Source organism: Phyllostomus hastatus, unplaced genomic scaffold, assembly GCF_019186645.2.
Source record: "Phyllostomus hastatus isolate PE091 unplaced genomic scaffold, TTU_PhHast_1.1 phas_contig_58, whole genome shotgun sequence".
Classification (NCBI taxonomy): Eukaryota; Metazoa; Chordata; class Mammalia; order Chiroptera; family Phyllostomidae; genus Phyllostomus; species Phyllostomus hastatus.
In genome coordinates this window covers 22,168,248-22,183,782 of record NW_025333916.1, presented here as the reverse complement: position 1 = coordinate 22,183,782, position 15,535 = coordinate 22,168,248, and the positions used below count along the sequence as shown (strand labels likewise).

General features: G+C 40.6%; 1 protein-coding gene across 2 annotated transcripts in view; it reads left to right on the top strand.

Moving 5' to 3' along the window:
• The window catches only part of ARHGEF28 (Rho guanine nucleotide exchange factor 28), a 279,388-nt gene that overhangs the window by 146,518 nt on the left and 117,335 nt on the right, over positions 1-15,535 (top strand). The window contains exon 1 of one of the 2 annotated variants that reach the window (XM_045847809.1): positions 14,539-14,787. The exons of the other annotated variant lie outside the window; for it this stretch is intronic. Coding sequence (XP_045703765.1) covers positions 14,703-14,787 — 85 coding nt within the window. The 5' untranslated portion in view covers positions 14,539-14,702. Of the gene's footprint in view, positions 1-14,538; positions 14,788-15,535 lie in introns of those variants that run through there. 2 annotated transcript variants of the gene reach the window in all.

The window sequence follows — 15,535 nt, the reverse complement described above, 5'->3', positions numbered from 1 at the left end:
GTGGGTGGGCCCGCAGAGCCTAGCGGTCAGGGTGCTCCCTGGAGGCCAGTGGCGTGTTATGGACACTCTGGCAGGCACTCGACAGAGCAGTTCCAACAGCTGGGAACTCGTGGAGGGTGAAGCTGGGCGAGGAGGAAGCGCTCTCAGGGGTGGTTGGCTGTGCTGCTGGTAGCTTGGCCACAAGCCAGCAGTGATTTGCTGGGGCTCCTTGCGTGAGGTGCCACTGAAATTGGAACAGAAACTGAGATCATACGCAGTAATACGTACACCTTTAGTGTTTCTACTGTATGAGGTAAGAGGAAAAATGGACTTTCGGAGGGGGAAGGGGAAGGGGAAATGAAAGCCAACATCTGCGTGTGGATGAGTATCGCAGCCACCAAAGCTAGGATCATGGCCCTTGCTCACGTGTAGAGGATGCCTCATCTGTAAATTGTGTCATGCTCCCAGGAATGTTAGCTCTGAAGAATGTTTTACCAAGACGAATTACTGGTGGGGGAGGAGTGTTGGGTGTTAAAACTATGCAATGCCAGGATTATTTTAATTTTAGGCTTTAAAAACTCACGTCATTCCCAAACTGGTGTGCTTGCTGGGTAAAGAAGACACATGTTAAGGATATCGGAGTAGCCTGAGCTAATCCAAGTGTTTTGTCAGTAACATCACCATGCTGTAATGAAGGATTTGAGAGGGACAACTGTGAATGATGTTAATCCAGGGGTTTATGAAAGGGCTGTGAATGATGGTTCCTTGTGCCAACATTTGCTTTTTTGTTAACTTGAACTTGTTTTGGACTAACGAAAGTCACTTGACCTTATGCAAAGAAAATGATCATCGATTTTAAAAGAAACTTCTGAGACAGAGAAAGGGGCAACAGGCAGGGAGCAATAGTCAGGTGATGAGCTGGAGTCTGCAGCTGAAAATGGCTTTTCCATGAGGCCATTTATTTCCCAACTGTTTTGCTATTCTATAAGTGCTTGTATTCTGCTCAGTGTCTAGGGACAGGCTGATACATGGGGTCCAAGGTATATGTGTTCACTGACTGGTATTGTTCAAAATGGCGTGGTGTGGGTTTGGCGTGATCTCAGAAACTGCACCAGTGCCGTTCCAGTAGGACTCTGTGATGGTGAACATGTTCTATATCTGTCCTCATCAATATGGTCTCCAACAGCCACATATGTTTATAGAATGTGTGATGTGTGACTAGCGTGACTGAGGAATTGACTTTTAAATTTCATTTCATTTCTTGCACTGAAAGTTAACTTTATATTGCTTTTGTTAACCCATCAAAGCATCAAGAATCATACTGGCCATTAGTTTATATACCAGAAATGTTGGTTGGAGGGATAATGTCTCAGGTGGATAACATTTAGTAAGCTCATCCAAGCCAGTCCCCCCAGCCACCGCACTGGGTAGTGATAGTGGGGTTACAGTACATTTATGGTGAGTCAGCAGTTATGGCCCCACTCTCTGTGGAGGCCATAAGGGCCTGGTGTTTTGCTCAAAGGGCAAATATCAGTTGAAGGGCTGGGATATGATTCTGTTGCTGTCACAGTGAAGAATGGGACTCCTCAGTGTATGATTCCTTCACATTCTCGGCAGCTAGCATGGGAGGAGAGGACGAAGCATTTGGAGGAAGTGGAAAGAGAGAAGGGAGGTGAGGTGGAGCAGGACAGAAATTAAGAAGGAAGGAAGAGCCCATTTGGCACAGGGTCCATGTAGCCCCCAATAGAAGTATGGAAGCAGAGGGGACAGAATACCATGTGAAAACAGAAGCTCAGCAGTGGGCAGCAGCAAAGGCTGTGCCTGGGAACAGGGAAGTGAACCCCTGGCCGGAACGAGTGGATGCCCGTGGGAATGCAGTGGGATGGCCGCACTTCGGCTGCCCTGTTGGAATCCCGAGTGCAAACCAAGATTCCTAAACAATCACCGGATCAGCAAAGCTGTGAGTGGCTTGATTTGTTGTTCTCTTGCAAACTCTACTTTTAAAAAGTTGAATCTGAAAAAATAAAACCATGTGCCTGGTTAGAAATTAGGATACCCAGTTAAAAGCTAAGTGCATGCCGAGGACTGTGAAACAAGAGTGCTGGTATCTCAGGTGAATCACCGAAGCTCCAGGAAGGTGACCCTTGCTCTCTCGTCAGGTGATGTTCAAGAGCGTGAGTGAGGTTGTGTGTGGCAGCCAGATTTAGTGACACTCGTACTGAGGCTGAGTTTCTTGTAATAATGTATCAACCATGGCTGCATTGGACTAAAGATTATTTGAAACTTACTTGGCTAAAACTGTATATTGTGTTACTCTTTGAACGGAGGAAAAAGGATGTGAAATGGACTTATTAAAGCAAGAACTGTGTGAGCATATTTTTTTTCAAATTTTTAATTTATTGATTGATTTTAGAGACAGGGGAAAAGAGAAAGGGGGGAGGGGAAAAGAAGAGAGAGGAGCATCGATTTGTTGTTCTACTCCTTGATGCATTCATTGGTTGATTCTGCTATGTGCCCTGGTGCCCTGACTGGAAATTGAACCCGAGACTCTGGTGTATTGGGATGACAATCTAACCAACTGAGCTACTGGCCAAGGCATGTGCGCATGCTTTAACTTTCCTCATGGGGGCAGGATGGAAAGGTGGTAGGGAGATGCTAGGGGGGTGGTTATCGCACTGGTTAGCGTCATCCTTTTTGCTTGGGTAGGTACCCTGAAGCTCTGGGCATGAGGCAGTGCTGTGTCTGCTCTCCTGGGTTTGGCTGGTAGACAGTGGGCTTGGCACAAAGGCCAGAGAAGATTTTTAAACGTAATACCTTACTAAATAGCTTTGTGGGGGGAAAATTAACTTTTTTATTTTTAAAATTTTAAAGATTTTATTTATTTATTTTTTAGAGAGGGAAGGGAGGGAGATAGAGAGAGAGAGAAACATCAATGTGCCGTTGCTGGGGGTCAGGGCCTGCAACCCAGGTATGTACCCTGACTGGGAATCGAACCTGTGACACTTTGGTTCGCAGCCCACACTCAATCCACTGAGCTATGCCAGCCAGGGCTAAAAATTAACTTTTTTAAATTATAGAAGTAATAAATGCTCATAGTAGAAAAATCAGAAGTTTTAGAACAAGTAAGAAAAAAAAGAAAAAATATCCCTATAATTCCCCCCTCCCTGACCAAAAAAAGCTACTATTAAAATTTGGTATATTTCTTACCAGTGTTTTATCCTATGCATCTATTGTTTCCATAGTTGTGATCATGTAAACAATAGAATTTTGTGTCCTGCTTTATCCATTAAACACTATATACCATAAGTATGATCCATTTCAGAAGGTAGCTTAAAATGACTTTGTATATGTTTCTATTAAAAATACAAATTACTTTTCTAAGAAGAAAGGGAAAATGTCATAGAGTCTTCCAAGAAGTATATTTAATATTTATGGGCCAGAACCACTCCCTTTTTGAAATAATACATATTACTTGATTTTATGGAGTGGCTTGGTTACTAGTACATGCTGAGGCTTGAACCCAGTTATTCTTTAACACTTTGGGTCACTTCATTGCTATTGTTGTTTGTTACTGTTACGAGATATGAGAAAAAGAAAGCCTCTCAGAGAAAGCCTGGTGCTGGCACTGGGAGGATGGGCACAAGGGAGACAGATTAACCAAAGCGGGATGTGGAAGGAAACCTCACTTGATACCTCGAACTGCGTCCAGACCAATGGGAAGAGAAGAAAGCAGAAACAGACAGAAACAAACAATAGGAAGTGAGGTACTTCAGATTGCTCACCCTACGTGACACAGACCTTCCGTAACTCTAGACCAAGAAGGAGAAACAAAGGGCCCACACGGGAAGCTTAGGAAAACTTCAGCAAAGGGAAGCTGGAAGGAAATGGCTGGAAGATGCAAAGGAACAGCCTCTCTAGAACAGAATGTTGGATGTAGTACAAACTCTCTCCCACATGTCCATTTATGGATCTATCTGGGGAGCTCCAGGCCCATGGATTTCAGTGGTGAGCTGGGTGGAGAAGTGCAGTCAGTAGTCCTAATTAGGTTACTCTTTCCTCTCTTATGTTAACTAAAAGTTTTGAAATGGAATTAATGCTATTAAGCTATAAAAGCTTATACAACAGTATTTTTAAGTTGTTTGTGAAAAGTTTTGCTATGGCGCCCAACAAGATCTTAAGTGTGGAATCTTAAGATCTAGGAGCTGGCCCTCTATTGGCTATTATTTGATAACACATGTGTCTATGTTGAGATCTCAAGGATGTTGGATGAAACATGAAAAAAATAAAGTCAAAAAGGGAGAGGGAACCTTGGCAAAGCTCCTACCCTTCTGAAAAACAAGTTTTAAAGCCTCATTTTTGGCAGATGTCTCTCTATGTCCCAAGCTACAGAAGTGTCTGTGGATTCCCCCTTTTTTTTTCATTTTTTGGGTGGAGCAGGAAGGAGTGGTCATTTCTTTAACACAAGCCAAAGCTTACCAGTGACTTGGTTTTGAAATCAAGGGGCTGGGCCCAAGTGCCCATCAGCTGATGAGTGTATAAAAAAGCTGTGATACACTTACACAATGGAATATTACTCAGTTGTTAAGAAAGAAGGAAATCTTACCTTTCATGACAGCATGGATGGACCTGGAGATTATTATGCCAAGTTAATAAACCAGTCAGAGAAAGAAAAATACCAAATGATCTCACTTAGATGTAGTATCTACTGAACAAAATAAATTGGATGAACAAAATAGAAACAGAGGCATGGATACATGGAACAGACTGACAGCTGTCAGAAGGGAGGGGTTTAGATGATTGGGTTAAAGAAGAGGAAGAGATTAAGCAAAACAACAACAACAACCCATATATATGACACACAAACAACAGTGTGGTGATAGCCAGGGGGAAAGGTGGGCGTAGGTGGAGGTGGGCAAGTGGGGGGGCATGGGGACCAGAAGAAACTTTGCTTGGGGTGATGGGCACATGAGGCAGGGTGCAGGTGATGTTTTGTTGAGTTGTACACGTGAAACCGCTGTGGGTTTGTGAACCAGTGTCATTCCAATAAGTTCAATGAAAACTAATGGAATAAATACAAATAAAAAGCTAAAGGAAAGAGAGGAAGGAAGGAAGAAGGAAGGGAAGAATGAAAGGAAGAAGGAAAGAAAGAAGTCAAGCGTCTGGGGTGGAAAAATATCCCAAGAAGACCAACGGAAATGCAAAGTTATCCTTTAAAATTGACTCAAATTTTATTCCTTTTGTTAACTTCAGTGAAATTTTATTGCAGTTGTTGAAATTTTAAAAACTGTGTTTGGTAGAAGAAATTCCTGACTTACTGGAATTCTATTGAGTATTACAAGCACAATTTTGTTCTCTTATCACGAATGTCCTGCCTTTTATATTGGTGCCTTCATTGTTTGGATAAAATTCCCCTTGTGAAATGCAAGTAAAGCATTTTTTTAAATTAAATTAGACAGTTGGAGTATTTATGGGCAGACTTTTATCCCATAAATTAGAAGAAAGAATTTTGGGAATTTTTAGGTTACTGTATACTATAGACTAGGGAACATGAAGAAACTAAAGTCTTACTGGAAGTGTGCAGTCATCATACTGCCTTTTTCCTGATTGAAAAAAAATCCTGTCTTAAATTATAATTTCCAAGTCCAGGAAACAGTGGTGGGTCTAATGTCCTACTTAATGTTTGCTCACTAAGGTTTAAAGAACAAAAAGCCAAATGAAAGTGGGTTAAGAGTTGCTAATCTAAGCACCCAGTTATCCTGTGGTTCTAAACTCTTCAAGTTTTAATTTCAGTGGAGTTACTGTGGAGCCATAATGATACTGGAGACTGGACCCACCCCTAAAGAAGTCTAATTTAATTGGTCTGGAGTGTAGCCTGCACTTCAAGAGCTCTAAAGGCTCCATGTGATTCTCAGGTGCGGCCCAGGTTGACAACCAAGGACAAAGTTCATTAACTTAAGGGAACTTTGCTCTTCTGAAATCACTCCCGACTTACTGGGTTTTCTATATTTTTGGAATTTAGATTATAAGAGCAATTAATGGAAGCCAATTTGTATTAAGTTTGAAAGCTTTTAATGATTATCACCATTGAAATCATTGTAGATCTGTAGGAAATGTGAAAACTTTGAGGAAAAGTCATTGAAAAACTTTCCTAACTACTTGAACCTTAATGAGATGATGGACTTTGAGGTGCGCCAGTTGGGATGAGGGAAGTTGGGTCTACACTAACGTTATAAGGGCTTTGTGGCGATGCCTGATGCTTTTGGCATTGGTACCTGCAGTATAATGCAAGTTGCCTTTTTCATCTCACTGTCCACCTTAATGTCTAAACTGTAATTGAGGTAGGGGGAGATGGCAGGTTTTTCTCTGATTTCTAAATTTTTTATTCTCCAAAATAATATCTTCAACTCCAAATAAAGAAGCTTAGTGAATAAGTTAACTCCACAGGTTCCATTTCTAAAGATTCTATGCTGATGTTTAAATCAAACGATTAGCTTATAAATTTCAAACAGCTATAACGTTTTAGGAAATGACAACTAATTATGAAACAAATGAAAAGTATGAACTATATTCTGGAAATAGCATTTATGAAATTTTTATATGGAAAGTTAAAATTCCACTCAGGAGCTGTGTCCCTTCTTCTGGTGTTGCAACATTTCAGAAAACCTGTGTGTGCAGACATGTCATGAAAGCACCGCCTGGGAATGTCATGAGGAATCCCGGGCTGTGGGCCTGACTGCAGTGTGAGTGTGTTTATGTGCGTCTGGGCCTCCTTCATGCTGAGTATCAGTGGTTAATCCCCTGGAAGGGGCTGAGGGCAATTAAGATTCTGGCTATAGCTTTTGTGCCGGGCAGTACAAGCTCTAACAATTTATTGGGACAATTTGCTTTAACTTTTAGAATGGCTAATTTAGAAGGCATTTTTATGAAACACAGCCCCTTACTTCAGGCATAGGCAAGAAAGTCAACAGAATTTTTTCTCTAAATGAGATTCTGATGAAGAATATGTGTAGCTAAAATACAGAGAAGGGATGCAATTCCAGGTCAAATAGGAGATCCAATAGCAAATAATCTGCTGTTTCTTCATAATATTTAAAATCACAAACAAAAGATTAGATTAAGGGTGAAGTTAAAGGTATCTAGAATGTGACAGGAGAACTTCAAGTGAGCTAGCTGGACATCATCCAGTTTCTTGAGATTTGTCTGCTGAGAGCATTTCTGCTCACCTAGCTGGGGTCCACTCATCTGCCCACGGGTGCCACATGGGAGCTTCTCCTTGGGGTTAACTCTTGGGAGCTATTAAGCCCGAAGAGACACTATTTGTTTCCAAAAAATGAAAACTATTTTCTGCATATAATTTTTAATGTCTAATTAGTTCCCTCAGAGTTACATGATAACTTTACTTAATAAAGACATGCAAAAGGAAATGGAATTTTCTCTTTTGACTCAAATTCTGTGCTTCTAAGTGATGCAAACATTCTTTTAACATGAATTCCAAACATGTAAGCAACATAGATTCTGTGGTTTTTGTTCCATACTTTAAAATTTTTAAGCTTTATTTTTTAGAACAGTTTTGGATTTACAGGAAAGTCATAAAAATAACACAAAAAGTCCCCATTTGCCCATTTCTCCACTTCCCCAGTTTCTCCTGCTATTAACATCATATATTACTATGCTGCATTTGTTGGCAATAAACCAGCATTGATACGTTATTGTTGAATAAAGTCTACATTTAGACTTTTGAAAGCTTTTATCTAATTTCCCTTTCTGTCCCAGGACACTGCATTACCTTCAGTTGTTGTGTTTCCTTAGGCTTCTCTTGGCTGTGAGAGTTTCTCGAACTTGTCTTGTTTTTGATGACCTTGACAGCTTTTGGAGTCCTGCTGAGGTATTCTGTAGAATGTCTCTCAAATGGTATTTTTCTGTCATTAAATCAGGGTTACGGTTTCTAAGAGGAAGTCCACAGACCACAGAGGTCAAGTGCCATGTTCATCACATCATATCGGCGGTATATACTTATCACTGTTCATGATGCCCTCAATTACCTGGCACAGGTAGGGTTGTCAGGCTCCTCTGAAATGGGTGAAATTGCTCTTTCCCACTGCTCTTTCCATACTACTGTGCTCTTCGGGAGGAAGTGATGGTGTGCCTCAGACTTCATGAGCGGGAAGTTATCCATATACTTCTTTGAGGGTGAAATGAGCTACAGAAGCTATTTGAAATTTTTCTATATGGGAGACTTGTATCCTCCCACTTATTTCTATTCAGTTATTTATGCCAATGTGGATTCATGGGTATTTATTTTATACTTTGGGTAATAGTCTAGGACTACTTTAATTGCTTCTCAGTATGCTCTAGCTTTAGCAATGGGAGCTCTTTCAGTGGGCTTCTGTGTCTTCCCTGTGTGTCCTGTCATTGGGGGTGTTGGTTCAGGTCTGTGAAAGTGTTCTTTACGGTACTGCAATGCTGGGTACATGAACCCAGCATTTGTCGAAACTCATAGAACATATGGACACAGGAAAGGTTCATGTGTACAAATAAAAAAGATTAAGAAGTTGGAGGATCCTATGATGAAATGCAGAATGTGACCAAAAAATCTAACCACTAAAAAGGTGTGAAATACCTTACTGTAGGGGGAGGGGGGATGCAGACCTCAGTACCTGGGGAAAGGAGTGAGGTCTGTAAGAATCAAGGCAAAAGAAACCGTCATCTAGGCAATGAAGTTGTTTCCCATGGGGTACAGGTTAACAATTCTGATCCACTGTCAGTGAGTACAGGAAATGAACAACCAGATAAGTGGATATGGATAGTAGGTGCCAGGTTTCTCATTCTTGGTGTGGGAGTTTGTAGATAAGCAAGGGGCAGAGGCTAGAATGATTCATATGCTTATGAAGTAGCATTGTGGACAGCAGTAGGCACTCATGATTACTTAATGTAGATATGCGTGGTTATGTACAGAAATATTTGTAGATATGTGTATATTCACACATATATTTCCCCGCCCTGTTAGTTGAGAGGACCTAGAAGCAGCACCGTTCCATCCAGTAGCATATACAAGATGAGCCATCCATTACATGTTGTGTGAATTTTGGCTTCAGAACTGCATCATTGACAGTTGAGAGTTTGTGTTGAACTATTTAAATCCTTTGCTCATTTTATACCTCATAGTTCACTTATCTACATGTGAATAACCAAATGAAAGCCTACAGAACAACAAGTTTAACTGTGCATGTTAAAACTAATAAAAATGTTTGTGGATAAGTATGTTAGAAACATTTTTGGCATATTTGGGAAAATTGGAATTGGAGCATTATCAGAATAACCCTAAAATGTAATTGTAGATGTCGCTGTCCCTAAGTGTCTTGGCTCTTCCTACCATAAGGAACTGTTTCTCCTTAGACCATCACAAGATACGTTCCTGCTCCTTCAGCCCTTTCTCTGTCCAGATTTGTCGCTTGTGTCCTTGCTTCTCCCACTGCCAGGGCCCCTCACACCCACTATCCTCAGCTGCCTCTCCAAGATAATTCCATAGTTCCTCATCATTTATTGTTCAGAAAAACTTAGCCAACTTAGCCAATTCTTTTCTTTCAGGTTATGCCCAGGAACTTCATTGTTTAAAACAACACGGTATTCACCAAGGATCTTTTTCTCTTAAGAGAACCATCTGAGTGGAGCCAATATCTATAGCAATACAAAATGCTGGTGGAAGCTGTGACAGCATCATTCTTTAATAGGTTGCTCCAGTCAGAAAATTTATTATTTTCCTGGTCTAAAGTGTTTTAGGTGTTTCCTTCTTATACTACATGCGGGTATACCATTATATAAGTAATGTCCTCTTGCTGGATTTCTAGATCTTATCTATTTTTTTCTTAGACAAGGGAGTGATATAAGGGAGCATATCAGAACCTCTGAAGCAGATGTAGGTTATTTGTTGAAATAAATCAAGGTAATAAAGGTAGATGAGAAATAAAAAAAATCTTACTTTAAAAGTAAGGTGATCGAGGGTTCCTTTTTTCCATGACCTCTCCAATTTTTTACTTGTCTTGTGGATAATAGTTGTTCTAACAGGTGTGAGCCGGTGTCTCATTGTTTTTGTGATTTGCATTTCCCTAATAACTAGTAAAGTTGAGCATCTTTTCATATATCTGTTGGCCACTTGTATGTCTTCTTGGGAGAAATGTCTGTTCAGGTCCTCTTTCCATTTTTTAATTGGATTGTCTGTCAGAAAAAGTTAAGTAAAAAGTATCTCACTCGTATGTGGGATATGAAGCAACAAATGAACAAGCAAGAAACAAACAAACAAAACTCAGACACAGACAACAGTATGGCGGTTATGGAGGGAAGGGGTGGGGGCAGTGAAAGGTACAGTGGGTCAAATACATGGTGATGAAAGTTGATCTGACTTCATCATAGAAATGCATACTTAAAACCTAAATAACCTTATTAACAATGTCACCCCAATAAATATAATTTGAAAAATTTGAACTCCTAAAAAAAATAAAAGGAAGGTGATATTATGAATGGCAGAATCCCAGCATTCTAACTTATGACCACAGTGGTTGCACCGATCTTCCAATTCCTGTGTGACATATGTGAGTTCAAGTTTATGGGCTCTGTTAAAGACATAAAACAGGATGGGGAGGCAGGGAGAACAGTAATTTAGACCTTGGTTGGCTCCGCCCATGTTTGCACTCAGTGAGCCTACTGTCCCTGTGAGAGGGTGACACTGGAGATGTGAATGTGCTGCTCCCACTGTGCTTCTCATAAGTGAGCACATCTTACCCCATGGACGTGAGTCGTGCTGGTAAAGATCCTCATGTTCTGTATAGCATGGCCCCTCTATGAAAGCCAACCACTTCACTGGGTGCCCAGCCAAAGCAGTGCTGTTCTTCAACAAAGAAGTGCTTATGTTGAACTTCGATGACATGGTGTCCTTCTAACAGATTTTTGAAGGAATATTTCGATCCTCTCTGGAACCTGAGCCTGCATTTAATAGTCACCGGACTGGCTGAAGTTATCCAGGACAGGCTTGCCCTGGAATTCTGGGTGTTGCTTCCTCTGGTCTGTACTTATTATGACTTTTTCAAGAGTGGTGTCTAGCCATGTTAAAAACGGCGGTCTCTGGTGATCAAACGAGGGAACAGAGAAGAAAAACAAATCCTCCTCTCCTCTCCCCGCCTGGTCTGATATTTTTGGAACTTCTTTCCATATTGCCATGTCTCAGTTTTGAAAATCAAGCTATTCTGAGGTTAGGGTAGGGATAGGGCAGTGTTTATAGTATAGAAGAGAAATATAATGAAAGAGACACTTTAATATTTAAGCTAAAACCTATTGAAAACTTATGTCAAGTTCTTTACTGTTACCTCATTTGATCCTCACAAATCTTTGAAGTACAGCCGCTGTGGCCCCATTCTGTATGACGCAGAGCCAGTACTTGAGCCCAGAGATATATATTGTTTCAAAAATTCATGGTTTTCTTTTTGGCCCATGGCTCCTTAAATATATGATTTATGACACCATTCTTATCCTCCAGGAATTTGAGGCTCAATAGGAGGATATAAAAACTGTAAAAATACTATAATTCAATCAAAATATAAATGACCCTCCTAGGAGATTTAATTTTATCAAGGTTGAAAGGTGGGTTACCTGTTCTCTCGATGAGGAGAATCAAGGGACGTCTCCCTTCTACACGGCTCTTTGAGAAAGCGGAACCTTCAAGGTGGCAGCATGTGCCCTGGGTGGTTGTAACCGTATGGAGATTACTTTCTAAGTTAAGGATTTTCTAATTGAAGGAGGCACGGTAAGGCTGATGAAATCATTCACACTTGCATTGTAATGGTGGTTTGATATTTGATGAGAGAGTGGCCTTGGGGATGTATCACTGAACTCTGCCAACTGCAATTGCAATCAGCCAGAAAAAGCAAAGAAATTAACCCACTGAATATGAATGAGATATAAATAACATCTTGAATTAATTTAAACATTGGCACAATGGAAAAATAGTCTATTTCTATAGAAAATGAGGATAAATGACCTACAGTCAGGGGAAATTTTGGGATGAGCAAGAGAACAAGTTGGCTATAAGATAAAAAGGGCTATAGAAACACAAGTATTTTCTATGGATACTTTATATGTTAACTGTGTGTGGCTTATTAGTAGAAATCATTTCATTCTTTAAAAGATGCTGATAAATATGAAGGCAAATGACATTAGGAAATCATTTCTTGTCAGGCTTTTCACATGTATTGGTGGGGGGCTTCTAGTAGTTTTATTGTCAGGTTAATTTTCATATCAATAATCAATTGATATGCAATTGATCAACAAAGACTATGCTTTGGGGAAAGTTATATTAAGATAGATCTGTCTGCCTAGAATCTCAAATAATAGAAATGTGTACTACAAAGTTCTTTCATAGCTAGCCCTCTTTGCATGATCCTGAAGTTCTTGCCTGTTACTGATGGTCAAGAGAGGAGCCGCCCGCTCCAGTACAGTGGACCTGGCATTGATCCTACTTAAGGGGCTCTAAAGCTCCACTTTGCATGAGAATGAGAGAAAGATAATAGTATCTCCTGGTCCAACACTTTTCTTTCAGTTTGGTGATTGTCTGTACTGGTGGAGGTTCCCTTTCTTTGGTCTGTAGGCACCTATGAGGTAGCCCAAGGGCGCGTGGACCTGTGCACACCCTAAGCATTGCCTGGAGCCCTGAAGAAAAAGGGATTTTCTCCACCCATAGGGCTTTTTTTTTCAAATATAGATGCAGTTGTGCTGAGTAAATACAGATATACATTTAAGCACTTCAGAGTTTAAGCACTTAAGAGTTCATGTAGCTTTTTGTCAAGATAAATGTTTACAGTAAAAGGATATCAAAAATTCTATAGCTGTTATGTAAAGATTCTCACCCACAAGTTGAGATCAATAAGTGTAAGTCATTCATTCAGCATATGCCTACAATGTTCTGGCACTCTTCTCAGTCCTAAAATGTAAAGTGAATGGAAACACCCATCTATAAGATTTTATCTGTTTTCTCATTAAAGATCCATATAGACTAAAACTCTGTTACTTAAGGGTTGAGAGTAGTTTATCATTACAATTGTACCTAGTTGATGAATAGGAAATAATACATAATTATTATTATACACAAAATATATACACAAAATAGAAATGTATCAATGTTTATTTTTACATAGTTGTGATGCTTGCAATTTTTTTAGTTGTATTTTGTTCTAGTTGTGTTGTACATCAATGTAAAACCATATAAAAACACAATGGTGATTTTTGTAATTGTGATTTTGATTTGAATTTGAAATTAAGTGGCTTCTCCCCTTTCTCTACTTCTGTCTGTGCCCCTCACCCAGCATCTGTCCAACAGAAAGGATTATGAAGCGGGTTATGAAGCAGCTTATCTATTTCCTTACATGGCATTGCACAGTAGTACCAACAATTTGGGAAGTAATTGAGGTAAAGAGATGCATTTAATTAAGACATATATTGTCATGTTCCCAATCTGCAGGATCAAACAGGTCCTCCTATTACTTTCACTGTCCATAACTTTATTTGGGTGTCAGACGACCTCACAAAACAAAACACAACATTCCTTGCTATTACTACCACTGGAAAAATGCTTGAAAGAGACTCCCGTATGAGACTGGGGATATATTTTTTCCCACTGCAGGTCTTTGTTGCTATGCTTGAGTTTATTTGGGGCACGTGTATCTGTGTGCTTCCAGGGAGTAGGGAAGTAAGTTTGAACAGTGTCACAATTTATGGGGAGGCAGTAATGGGCTTCTCCTGAATGCTAATTACTGGAGGGCTGTTCAGGGAGACTGCGTAAGAACTGTTGGTTTGTGGTAAATTAGTCACTAGCTCTATTGAGACAAAATGCAAGTTTAGAGCAGAGCTATACAGGCACCCAAATCCTTATGATCAACAGCTAAGCTCGGTGACAATTTAAGAAAATACCTCAATTGTGCTAAACAGTAGTAGATGACTTTGCCTGAATTTAATGAGAAGAGTACAGTTCTGTGTGGAATGTAAAGCTCTCCACCACTTCAGGATTAAAAAGGTAGGGAGACGGGACGTTAACTGAATGATCAGAGCTGCTTTGGCTCTTAGATCTGAAAAGCTGCCAGCCCTGCCAGCAGCATGAAAGAGTGGATTGCTCTAGAAAAATCCTTGTCTGAGTGCGATGGCCTTCATTTGCCCGTGAATGGCTCTTCCTGGATGTCCACACATATAAACCTCAACCTTTATCTAATTCTACACAGGATGGCTTTTCTGAGAAATGATACTCGAGCTCCAGATCAAAACAATCGCCTGCTTTTGGAAGCTTTTCTTGAATCACAAGCAGCTCTTTCAATTCCCAGTTACCTTTCTTCTTCATTCCCACTTCCAGCAACCAGAAGAGGGGAGTTAATGATTCATTGGCTCCCGACGACCTTTTGAATAACTGGACTGTGATGTACCAGCACGACTCTCAGCTCCCTCTCTCTCTTCCTTTTACTTCCCTAGTTTGGCTTTAATATTTACAGCCTCCTTCTCGGTCTACATGCCTGAACGCCTAAAGGAAGCAAAACATTTATTGCCTCTCCCTCCCCGTGTTCGCCAGCTTTTCACTCAGCCCCATTCCTTCCTTTCACATCACATGGGAGGCTCGCCTCCTGGCTGGGACGCCCGAGTTCTTCCCGAGTCCCCACTGCTGAATCTGCCCATTTCGCCAAGATAAAAAGATGGATTCTGACTCAGACTCACCTTTTAACTACTCGTGGCCTTCCTTCCCCAAAATGAAGATCCGACGGAGGGCATCCAAACAAGGTAGACCACGGGGGCTCCTTTTCCTCCTCTAGAGCCAAGCCAGGCATCTTTGTACTCTCACCTTTTTCTTCCTTATTCCTTTGCCAGACTGTTTGCTGATAAAGTGCGTGTTTATACTCGTCTTTATAAAACTCTCACTATGTAAATATGTGTAGACTCCTGAGGTAACCCTACTCCTTCTGCTGTTTCTTTCACTTTGAATCTACCTTTCTGCTATTTTGTGCATGTGTAATTCTCTTTAAAAAATAAATGAAGGGAGTTTAGTACCAGGCAGATGTTTTGGATTCACTTAATCAGAGTTACCTTGACAATGAAGAGCCCTGTAGGTCTGAACGCGAGGACCACTGCGGGACACGAGGAGAGTTGTGCCGCATTTCATAGCCGGCTTCTGCCACTTCGGTGCTTGAGTTCTCAAGTGTGTGTTAATATTTAAAAAAATGTTTTGTAGCTTAAAATTGTTCTTTTTTAATGCTATTTTATTGATTTTATAGATGCTCTAAGGAAGGGACTTTATGCAACTAATTTAAAAAAGAAGGCTTGTCTATCTCCAGGGGATACAGTTATATATTACAAAGTTTTTTAACAATAATTACAAAGTATGTAAAATCCACTACCGTGCGGGTGCGGGTTTACACCAGCTGATTTCCCTCGCCTGCAGCCCACTTTCGTGGTGCAGGCCTTGCACACCGAGGGGCCAGCTGGAGTCCGGGTGCAGCAAAGGTGCCTGGGGGCCTGCTGGCCACCCTTG